The following is a 12,622-nucleotide window of genomic DNA, read 5'->3' on the forward strand; positions in this document are numbered from 1 at the left end:
TATAAAGCAGGCATTTACCCTTCTCGGCTGCCCATATATATTCTCAAAAATAGATCTAGGATACTTATTATACATTAATTGGAGGGGGTTAAGATGACATTCAACTGTGAGAGCAAAGTTGTAGAAATTAATCAATCATTTAAACTATGTGATTAGATTACATGGTTTAAATGATTTGTGGCTTACTACTTTTAATTTGATCTTTTTTGTGCCCGGGGGAATGGGATTGAGCCTCCCCTGTGGCGGTCAATACAGATGCAGACTCTGTGATCTCCTTGTTCTTTGATGTGTACTGACATTCAAACAAAGCATTGTCAGTTTTACTGCAAGTTTGCCGAAAAATAATGTGCTCTTCCATGCTGGGGATTTTGTGGTCGGTGTGTATTACATTTTGTGAATAAATTGAAATCGTCTCCTTTAGAATTGCCACCAGGTGATGGACCACTATCTTTCAATTTCTTTACTATTCTAATTTGTGGGTAAGCAATTGTAAAGCATTTTCACATCATTTGGTCGCTATTAAGAGGAGCTAATTTAGATTGGGTAAAATGAGTAGTTGCACCAATTGTAGACATGATCTAAAGTACAGACCAGTGTCTGAAAAGTGTGATGCTCGGTCGTCGGGTCTAAGTCATACTGCTGGCTACACCACGCATTGAATTTAGAAAAAGGGACATGTGTGCCTGTAATATTGCACAAAGCTATATTCCCTCGGAGTTTTCATTTTTAAATCTTGTACCAGCGGGGACAGGAGCATATTTTCTCTCTACATTTAATTTAATTTATTATTTACAAAATAGAAAATTAAGTGTACAAAATTCCCAGCTGATCCAATGGACTGCCTGGACACTTTCTAAATGAGGCTTGGCCAAGCTGGGCTGGAACTTTACTGTATATAGTGTGCAGTACAAGAAGTATGAAGTATCTACCAGAGTTGATCTCTCAAGCCGTACTTCCAGACGTGAGCGGATTAATATAGGCTGATACATTGAATGAAAAACTGAGTGTGTGCAGTATTTTATTGCAGGTGTCATACTTTGGCTGAGATGTTAATCCGAGGTCTCCTTTGCCTGTTCTGTTTATTTTAAATTGGTAATACTCAAAGAAAGTAGATCTTTATATAGCCATGTAGTTTTCAACAACCACCACCAAAAATAGATTAACTGATCATTCATCTTACTTACTGTTTATGGGATCTTGCTGTAAGTCAGCTGGCTGCCACATATGCCAACATAACCGTGAGTACACTTCAAAAAGTAATTTGTTTAAACTGAAGTGCTTTTGGGGCATTTCTAAGAGATAAGGCTGTAAAATGATTCTTGCATAACTTTAGTGCACTTTGGAGTCAGATTAGTGAACTGATTTATACTATCACTTTTGCATACCTCGATGCATACCTAAAACCGCTTTGTAATTATATGAAAATGGTGGCATAACCGCACTGTTACAAAAAATATACAGTTTAAAAAGTAGTATTGCACAAGGATACAGGGCTTTGCAGAATACTTAATATTATTACTACAGTTGAAAATCAAAAGTACAGCTTGTCTCTTACTTTAATGCTAGGAATTTCAAATAACTGCAACTAATCACGACAATCAAGACGCCCTAAGATAGAGGCTGGAATGCTCCTTTTTTCCTTTTGCTAGAGTATCTGGTTAAAAAAAAAAGAAACCATTTCAGGTAACAATTGACATTTTTAATCAAAATTGCTGAAAAAAACAAGTGCTTCACTGCAGCCACTAGTGTGTGCTGTACTACTATGTAAGGTTAATGACTGATGGCATTACTGATCGACTGCATCAGACGTAACCGGAATGAACGCTTCTGTTGTTAGCAGACTATTTATATTAGTGGTGGACTCATTAAACAAAGATGCAAATATTCTACTGAGTGTCAGGGTAATTAAAGGATTATGAGGGTGAGCTGTGGAAACTGGACTGCTAAAGAGGAAAAACATGTTGAGAGATAATATGCACAAGGTAGAAAGGTAAGTTTTTGAGGTGGATGGAAAATTGGCTTAAATAGAGAAAGGTAATTGTGAATGAAATGATGTTAACTGGTGGGGTGCAAAAAGGGTCAGTGCTAGGATGATTACTGTTTAGATTGTGTAATGATTTGTAGCTGGAGGCAGAAAGAAAGCTGATTTAAGGTTGCAGATGACACCAAATCTGGAGGGGAGCAGTGTTCAAATGCAGTAATGTTTGGGTTGGAAACAGGAAGGTGGGCTGATGAGTGACAAATGGCATTTAATGTGAAAAAATTCAAGAGAGAGACGAAGCAAAGGAAACAATCATAAACCAAATAGCTCGAAGCTACAAGAGAAGGATCTGGGAGTTTTAGTGGATAATGCACTGAATCGAACAGCACTAAGGGATAACTTGGGATATATAGGAAGAGGGAGAGAGCGCAAATTCTGAAAGGTATATAAGAATAAGTCTTTATAAGGCACTGATATGGCCACACCTGCAGTACTATGTACAGTTTGGGTCACCATAGTATAGCAAGGATAACTGAGTATTAGAGGTAGAGCAGAAAAGGGCAATCAGACGAATACCTGACTTGAGGCATCTGAGTTACAAAGGGAGGTTGAAGAGCCTGGAATTGTTTACTCTGGGGAAGGTTCAGAGAGATAATATTAACATTTCTTGAGGGAATAGGTAAATTGAATTCTGGAATATTCGATATTGCATTCAAAAGGAAGCTGTGCAAGTTCCCGAGAGTGACTAACATATCTACATATAGAAAGCAGGTGAATCGTTGGGGGTTGGGTCATCTGTGATCTCCTGGAACTTATTTTATTGCCTTAAAGCTATAAGAGCAATTTCCCAAAGTTTCTTCTAAATTGGCTGAATATTTTTTCTCTTAGTTGATTGTCGCAGGAGATTGTTTAGTTACGTGGGGTGATGGTGTGCGGGGTTGCACCATGTCAGGGTGCGACAGGCTCAGTGGATCATCTGGTCTTTTTTCCTGTTCACATTTGTACTAAATTTCCGCAAACTCGAGAACCGGGTGACATTAGATTAAGCTTGTAAAGGGATGGGGCACACGTAGTTTGGATTTTATGATTTTATTCAGAGGGTGGTGAGTGGAACTACTCGGGGAAGATAGTGTGGGGGAAAAAAATCCAAGGAAGAATTGGGTCACTGTTTGAGTGACCAAGTGATTGAGATGTATTAGTTGATGAAATGCTTTCCTATTCACATACCCTGTGCCGCTCAATTGCCGCCTGTCATCGTGGCATCCAGCACCCTGGGTACTCCAGCTATCCTGCAGAGGTCCCTGGCTCTGTGCCTCGGCTGCTTGGGGCGAAGGCTGCCTATGGAGGAATTCAGCTACTCTATGAAAGAGGTCTTCCGTCACCTGCATGATGCACATCCTGACAGCTCCTTGGATAATGTTGCTCAGATATCCTGTGGCAGCCTGAAAGGACGTGGAGCTGTAGGAGTTGAGGCCACTGTCACTTAGGCCACAGGACTCAGCAGTTGGGAGAGTGGAGTGAATCTGCAAACCTTTGTGATCTTTGTGTCCGTTGCCCCAATGGTCTGTGGAAATTTGCATTTAAATACTTTCAAAAGTTGTTTAACGGAGGTTATTTCAGTTTGACGATAATTTTCTTGCCACCTTCCATCTTTTTAATTTACGGTTGCCTGAACCCAAAGTTTGAGTTGATCTGAATTGTCTTTTGCAGTGCAGATCCTGATGATTTCAGCGAACTGTGTGCATTCCCTATATTTGTGGAAAAACTGATGGATGGCCATGATTTGAAGTATGCAAAATCAGCCTTTTTCAGCTGTTTGTGTGCACTTTCTGACTGAGACAATGGCTGGCATTAACTGGATAAATTTCTTCCCCCTCCCCACTGCCCAACCTGAAATATATCTAGTCTGTCCGTATCGCAGGGTTGTGACACAGTGGTGTGTAAATCATGGTGTAACTGAAGATTTTTCAACTAATATTTCCCCTCCCATTTTCTCCTCTTCTGCTTTTGTGGAGAAGGTAGTTCATGTTAGGAGTATGGCTCCATGAGTGGCGACGGTCATCTGGAGCTTCAACTGAAGTTTAGTGCTTCTTGCCCGATCGGGGTGGAGGGAAGGTGACTGGCTGAACCTACAATGTATATATTCTAGCAGGAATCACTAGATGGCAATTAACAGCAGATCTGCAGATGATATTTCTCCTTCCCCACCACCCCTCCAATCTAACAGGGCTACTAAAGCCAATCGCATTCCCATACTGTCACTACAGCTAAGATTGGGTAATGTTCAGGAGCAGAGCTCGCACCCAGGACTTTCCTGATCTGTACTGCACCACCCCATTGCGAGAAGTTTTGTCATTTACTGATGCAGTCTTATAAAAGATGGAAAGTACTTTTCTGAAGGATCTTCTGTAAGAGTATCCTTTCACTTTAAGATCTACTCATTTAGAAAAGTTAAAAATAAGCGGCTAGTTAAAATTAACATTTGCAGATGCCGTGGTCTATTTCGGCAGTGTCTCTCCAAAGTAATTTTACCATTAAATACTGGTATGAAGGTCATGTTTGAAATCTTCAAACAGGGCAGTGGTGTGGTTAAAATAATGTTGGCTTCACTGCATAAGCTGTACACTCAGACATCCAGCTTGTAAAAATACTGCTTGAGAATGTGACTTACCCACTGAATTTTATAATCTGATCCTAGCTATTAACCTCATTTTACTAACAGAAAAAGTTAAGCTTACTGACCTTCAATGCTAAAAACAACTTCATTGATAGCACTGTAGTTGCTTTATATACCATCTTTCTTTTTTCTTTTGCAGAAAGAATTGAGCCTGCCCCGTAGAGGAAGTCTGTAAGTAGAGATGATTTCTATCTTGCAGTTTTGCTCCAGATATATCCTTGATCGGTGTTTTTTTAATTGGCTGCATTGGTTGCAGTTTTCTGAAGTGTATTATTTTACCTAGTCCAGGTTTTGACCTTTAGTGGCATCTTTATGCAAATAAGCCATTATTTTGTTAATGCGGTGAGATCATTGCCTTGCACAGCTGCCTAAAAATGTGCTGCACTTGATGAATGGCTCAATGGTTGATGCATATCTTGTTTATACAGTTCTAAGAAGGAGATAATTGCTTGATGAAGTAGTTGTTGTTCAGTTGGTCTGTGCTTGCTGGTTGCAATTAAATATTTATAGTCTATTTTGTGTTAATAAGCAGTATGTGTTAACCACGTTCTGGCTTGGGGGAATTTAACATGAACTGGTTGGACCGAATGGCCTGTTTCCGTAGTAACATCGATGTATTTCTATGTAACTTTATAGGCCCTCAAATTACTGTTTTTAAAAAAAAATCAGTGAATAAAACCTTGTTCACACTCCCCAATCAGCAAGATTAAGGTGGTGTCTGGGTTTTTTCTGTGTATGCATTCAATATATTAACCCCACATTCATTGTGCTGACTCTAGGGCTGTACATTTTTCACGGCTTACACAGGTTATACATATTCAGTGCAATCAGGAAGACCCAACAACATTAGAATCGTAGATTTATTACAGCACAGTAGAAGGCCATTCAGCCCTTCAAGCCGGTGCCGGCTCTCAGCAAGAGCACTTCAGCTAGTCCCAATCCCCCGCCCTTTCCCTGTAGCCCTGCAGTTTTTTTTCCTTCAGGTACTTATCTAATTCCCTTTGTAAGCCACAATTGATTCCGCCTCCACCATTCTTTCAGGTAGTGCATTCCAGATCATAACCACTTGCTGCGTAAAAATGTTTTTCCTCCTATCACTTATGGATCTTTTGCCAGTCACCTTAAATCTGTGCCCTCTGGTTCTTGACTCTTCCGCCAATGGGAACAGTTTCTCTCTCTCTACTCTGTCCAGACCCCTCATGATTTTGAACACCTCTATCAAATCTCCTCTCAATCTTCTCTGCTCCAAGGAGAACAACCCCAGCTTCTCCAGTCTATCCATGCAACTGAAGTCTCTCATCCCTGGAACTATTCTTGTAAATCTCTCTAAAGCCTTCACATCCTTCCTAAATTGTGGTGCCCAGATACTCCAGTTGTGGCCAAACCAGTGTTTTATAAAGATGATTCATAACTTCCTTGCTATTGTACTCTATGCTTCTATTTGTAAGGCTCAGTATTCCATAAGCTTTTTTTAACCGCTTTCTCAACCTGCCCTGCCACCTTCAACGATTTGTGTACCTATACCCCAGGTCTTTCTGTTCCTGCACCCCATTTAGGATTGTACCCTTTAGTTTCTATTGTCTCTCCTCGTTCTTTCTCCCAAAATGTGTCACTTTGCACTTTTCTGCGTTAAATTTCATCTGCCACGTGTCCGCCCATTCCACCAGCCTGTCTATGTCCTCTTGAAGTCTATCAGTATCCTCCTCACTGTTCACTCTACTTCCAAGTTTTGTGTCATCTGCAAATTTTGAAATTGTGTCCTGTACACCCAAGTTCAAATCATTAATATATATCAAGAAAAGCAGTGGTCCGAGTACTAACCCCTGGGAAATACCGCTGTATATCTTCCTCCAGTCCGGAAAACAACCGTTCACCACTACTCTCTGTTTCCTGTCACTTAGCCAATTTCGTATCCATGCTTCCACTGTCCCTTTTATTCCATGTGTTATGTATGTAATAACTCGATAGACTGAATACTGTAAACTAACACAGGTACAAACCTGGCTCTGCTTTATTAGGGCCCAAAGTGGATACAATACATGATGGCTTGCCTTTTATACCTGGGCCGCACACGTGCGTACAGCCCAATGACCTCCGACAGTCGCGCCACCTGGTGGCTAGTAAGTCCAAGCATACATACATAGAAACATAGAAAGTAAGTGCAGGAGTAGGCCATACGGCCCTTCGAGCCTGCACCACCATTCAATAAGATCATTCCTTCAGTACCCCGTTCTTGCTTTCTCTCCATATCCCTTGATCCCTTTAGCTGCAAGGGCCATATCTAACTCCCTCTTGAATATATCCAATGAACTGGCATCAACAACTCTCTGCGGTAGGGAATTTCATAGGTTAACAACTCTCTGAGTGAAGATGTTCCTCCTCATCTCAGTCATAAATGGCTTGCCCCTTATCCTACGACTATGTCCCCTGGTTCTGGACTTCCCCCAACATCGGGAACATTCTTCCTGCATCTAACCTGCCCAGTCCCGTCAGAATTTTATATGTTTCTATGAGATCCTCTCTCATCCTTCTAAACTCCACTGAATACAGGCCCAGACGATCCAGTCTCTCCTCATATGTCAGTCCTGCCATCCCAGGAATCAGTCTGGTGAACCTCCGCTGCACTCTCTCAATAGTAAGAACGTCCTTCCTCAGATTAAGGGACCAAAACTGAGCACAATATTCCATCAAGGCCCTGTACAACTGCAGAAAGACCTCCCTGCTCCTATACTCCAATCCCCTAGCTATGAAGGCCAACATACCATTTGCCTTCTTCACTGCCTGCTGTACCTGCATGCCAACCTTCAGTGACTGATGAATCATGACACCCAGGTCTCACTGCACCCCCCCTTTTCCTAATCTGCCGCTATAATATTCTGCCTTCGTGTTTTTGCCCTCAAAGTGGATAACCTCACATTTATCCACATTATACTGCATTTGCCATGTATTTGCCCACTCGCCTAACCTGTCCAAAGCACCCTGCAGCCTCTTAGCATCCTCCTCACAGCTCACACTGCCACCCAGTTTCGTGTCATCTGCAAACTTGGAGATATTACACTCAATTCCATCATCTAGATCATTACTATATATTGTAAAGAGCTGGGGTCCCAGCACTGAGCCTGCGGCACTCCACTAGTCACTGCCTGCCATTCTGAAAAGGACCCATTAATCCCAACTCTCTGTTTCCTGTCTGCCAACCAGTTCTCTATCCACGTCAGTACATTACCCCCAATACCATGTTCTTTGATTTTGCACACCAATTTCTTGTGTTGGACCATGTCAAAAGCCTTTGGAAAGTCTAAATGCACCACATCCACTGGTTCTCCCCTGTCCACTCTACTAGTTACATCCTCAAAAAATTCCAAAAGATTTGTCAAGCATGATTTCCCCTTCATAAATCCATGCTGACTTGGACCAATCCTCTTATCACTGCTTTCCAAATGTGCTGCTATTTCATCCTTAATGATTGATTCCAACATGACACCATGGGCTGCAACTTTTCTGACAAGCCTACTATGTGCCATTTTATCAAACACTTTTTGGAAGTCCATGTACACATCAACCGCGTTGTCCTCCTCGACCCTCTCTGTTACCTCGTCAAAAAATTCAATCAAGTTAGTTAAACACGATTTGCCTTTAACAAATCTGTGCTGGCTTTCCTTAATTAATCCACACTTGTCCAAGTGACACTTAATTTTGTCCAGATTACTGTTTCTAAAAACTTCCTTGCCACCGAGGTTAAGCTGACTGGCCTGTAGTTGCTGGGTTTATCCTTGCACCCTTTTTTGGGCAAAGGTATAACATTTGCAATTCTCCAGTCCTCTGGCACCACACCCTCATATCCAAGGAGGATTGGAAAATTATGGCCAGTACCTCTGCATCCTAGGATACATCCCATCCGATCCTGGTGACTTGCCTACTTTAAGCACAGCCAGTCTTTATAGTCACTCCACTTTATCAATTTTTCTACCATCCAATATGTCAACTAACTCCTTTCACTCTTACCTTGGCAACATCTTCCTTGATAAAGACAGATGCAAAGTACTCGTTTAGTGCCTCAGCCATATCCTCTGCCTCCATGCATAGGTCTCCCTTTTGGTCCATAATCAGCCCCACCCCTCCTCTTACCACACGTTTACTCTTTATATGTCTATAGAAGACTTTTGGATTCCTTTTTAAGTTAGCTGTCATTGTTATTCTCATGCTCCCTCATTGCCCCTCATATTTCCTTTTACACTGCCTCTCTGAATTTTCTGTATTCAGCCTGGCTCTCACTTGTATTCTCAACCTGAAATCTGTCATACGCCCCCTTTTTCTGCTTCATCTTTCGTCATCCAGGGAGCTCTGGCTTTGGTTGCCTTTCCTTTCCCCCTCGTGGGAATGTGAATAAATCTGTTTTTGGCAGCATTGCCCACATGCTAAAAGCATTTATTTTAAAAGAATCAAAAATTGGATCAATTGATCTGCAAATTTATTTTTCACGGATTTATTCAACACTAAAGACAAAATTCGTGAAAGGCGGCAGTGAAAGTAGATGTTTGCTACCACCGCTGTAATGTATTTGCTTCATGGGTTCTGTCATGTATTCAACTGTCATTGTAACCCATGTATAAACTGACCCAAGTTGTGCACCGTGAGAACACTGACCTTGTACATTGAACATTGAACTTGTGGGAGACACTCCGAACCTGGACTTTCAGGTATGAAAGGGGAAGCTCCACCCAACTTCATCTCTTCAGTGCTGGCTAATAAAGGTTACTGGTCACAGTGACCTTCTCCCAAAATTGGGCCTCGTGTGCATTTATACTGTATAATAAGGACATATTATTGGCGACGAGAAACTGGGATTTAAACTACGCGAGCATGGCCACTAGCAGCACAGACGAGAGGTACTGTGTTGGTGATGATTGGGACGATTTTATTGAGAGACTACAGCAAAGTTTCATCACTAAGGAATGGGTGGGACAGGATTCGGCCAACAAACGCAGGGCTCATCTCCTGACGGTTTGTGGATCCGGGACGTACTCCCTGATGAAGGACCTTCTAGCGCCAGAGAAGTCGGCGGACAAGACTTTTGAAGAGCTCAGTAAGTTGATCGGGGAACACTTTAAACCGGCGAGCAGCATGCACATGGCGAGACACCGGTTTTACACGCACCAACGGCGAGAAGGGCAAAGCGTTCCAGACTTCGTGGCAGACCTCTGGTGACTGGCGAGCCTATGTAAGTTCCCAGATGCATGCAGAGCGGAGATGCTGTGAGACTTTTTTATTGAGGGCATCAGGCACGCTGGGGTTTTGAGGAAACTGATTGAGACCAAAGACTTGACCCTGGAAACGACGGCTTTGATGGCCCAGACATTTATCTCGGGAGGAAGAGACCAGAATGATGTTTAATAAAAATCTTGGTTTAAATGCAGCAAATGGACAGGGAGTCAACATTGTTAATATGGCACACAGTTCTCCAGGCAGACAGGGGCAATCGGACATGCCCGAGCATGTAGTCGAACCCAAAGGGGGAATTCAACAGAGACAATGGTTAGCTGAACGGCGTTTCATGCCATCGCAAGGGACAATGTGGCCAGTAATGGGGCCATCAACACCTGTCAATGGTGCGCTTAAGGACAGTTACAGAGACAGTCAGAGACGATTGACTGGTAATGGACCTTTTGTTTCTAACAATTGCTCATGTTGGAGGTGTGGAGGCAAACACACAGCCAGAGCTTGCAGGTATCAGCAATGTACCTGCAGAAACTGCAACGTCAGCGGTCACTTGGCGCGTATGTGCAGGAAGCCTGCAGCCAGATTGATATACAAGCAGGACGGGCCAGATGTAAGCCCTACGGGGCCAAATGGACACTGGGGGAAATCGCTGGAAGCTGAAGTTCAGCAAGTTCATGTGGAGCACATATACACTTCATACACCAGGAAGCCACCGATAATGGTGAAAGTGCTCCTCAATGGCATCCCAGTATCAATGGAGCTTAGACACGGGCCAGCCAGTCCCTGATGAGTATCAAACAGTTCGACAGGTTGTGGGCGTCCAAGGCCAGGATTATTGCCAATTGACGCACAGCTACGGACATATACAAAGGGGATCATTCCGGTGCTCGGTAGCGCCACGGTAGTCGTGACCCACAAAGATTCGGAGAACAGCTTGCCACTCTGGATTGTCCCGGGGGGCGGTCCCGCACTGCTGGGGAGGAGTTTGCTTGCTGTCATGAACTGGAAATGGGGCGATGTCAATGCAATTTCTTCTGTGGAGCGAATATCATGCTCACAGGTCCTGGACAAATTTGACTCACTATTTCAACCCGGCATTGGCACTTTCATGGGGGCCAAGGTAGTGATTCACATAAACCCGGACGCCAGGCCAGTACACCACAAGGCCAGAGCGGTGCCGTACGTGATGCGGGAAAAGAAGGCGGCGAATTGGACCGCCTGCTGAGGGAAGGCATCATCTCGCCAGTCGAATTCAGTGATTGGGCGAGCCCGATTGTGCCGGTGCTCAAGGCGGATGAGTCGGTCAGGATATGTGGTGATTATAAGGCCACCATCAATCGGGTGTCACTCCAAGATCAGTACCCGCTACCGAGAGCAGAGGACCTCTTTGCGACGCTATCCGGTGGCAAACTGTTTTCAAAATTGGACCTGACCTCAGCTTACATGACCCAGGAGCTGGCGAGTGAGTCGAAGAAGCTGACCACCATCACGACACACAAGGGGTTGTTTGAGTACAACAGATGTCCGTTTGGGATTCGTTCGGCCGCTGCGATCTTTCAATGAAATATGGAAATTCTCCTCAAGTCAATTCCAAGGACAGTGGTTTTTCAAGATGACATCCTCATCACGGGTTGTGATACTGAAGAACACCTCCGCAACCTGGAGGAGGTGCTATGCAGACTGGACTGGGTAGGTCTGCGACTGAAAAAGGCGAAGTGCGTCTTCCCAGCTCCAGAGGTAGAATTCCTGGGGATGAGGGTAGCAGCAGACAGGATCAGACCTATGGCGTCCAAAACAGAAGCGATCCAGAGCACCCAGACCCCGTAACACGATGGAGCTGCGTTCGTTCCTGGGGCTCCTGAACTATTTTGATAACTTTCTTCCCAAATTGAGCATGCTGTTCGAGCCGCTACACATGCTCCTAGGCAAAGGTCGCGAATGGGTCTGGGGGAGGGGGGGACAGCCAGGAAAGGGCTTTTGATAGAGCACGAAATTTGTTATGCTCTAACAACCTGTTAACGCTATATGACCCATGTAAGAAACTTGTTTTAATGTGCGATACATCGTCCTATGGGGTCGGATGTGTGTTGCAGCATGTTAATGCCAAGGGTCAGTTACAGCTGGTAGCTTATTCTTCCAGAAGCCTGTCCCAGGCAGAACGGGGCTATGGGATGGTAGCAAAGGAAGCGCTTGCATGTGTATATGCTGTAAAAAAAAAAAAAAAATGCACCAGTACCTGTTTGGCAGGAAATTTGAGCTGGAGACAGATCACAAACCCCTAACATCCCTTTTGGCTGACAACAAGGCCATAAATGCAAATGCATCGGCCCGCATACAGAGGTGGGCACTCATGTTAGCCGCCTATGACTATACAATTCGGCACCGACCGGGCACTGAAAACGGCGTTGATGCACTCAGCAGGCTCCCACTAGCCACCACCAAGGGGGCAACCAAGCATGCTGCTGAGATGGTCATGGCTGATGAAGCTTTCGAAAGTGAAGGCTCACCCGTGACAGCCCGTCAGATCAAAGTCTGGACAAATAGAGACCCGCTACTGTCTTTATTCAAGAAATGTGTCCTGAACGGGGACTGGGCAGTCATGTATGGGGCGTTCCCTGAGGAATTCAAACCATTTCACAGGCGCAAAGATGAACTCTCGATTCAGGCCGATTGCCTACTGTGGGGAAACCGAGTAGTCATGCCCCAGATGGGCAGAGAGATGTTCATCAGAGAACTCCACAATG

At 43.9% G+C, this 12,622-nt stretch overlaps 1 protein-coding gene across 7 annotated transcripts in view; it reads left to right on the forward strand.

Moving 5' to 3' along the window:
• Nucleotides 1–12,622, forward strand: part of mast4 (microtubule associated serine/threonine kinase family member 4) — a 532,941-nt gene that overhangs the window by 227,527 nt on the left and 292,792 nt on the right. For all 7 annotated transcript variants that reach the window (XM_070879482.1, XM_070879491.1, XM_070879499.1 and 4 more), the window contains one exon: nt 4,798–4,829. In XM_070879482.1, the coding sequence (XP_070735583.1) occupies nt 4,798–4,829 (32 nt within the window). The remainder of the gene's footprint in view (nt 1–4,797; nt 4,830–12,622) is intronic.

The sequence above is a fragment of the Pristiophorus japonicus genome, chromosome 1 (assembly GCF_044704955.1).
Source record: "Pristiophorus japonicus isolate sPriJap1 chromosome 1, sPriJap1.hap1, whole genome shotgun sequence".
Classification (NCBI taxonomy): domain Eukaryota; kingdom Metazoa; phylum Chordata; class Chondrichthyes; family Pristiophoridae; genus Pristiophorus; species Pristiophorus japonicus.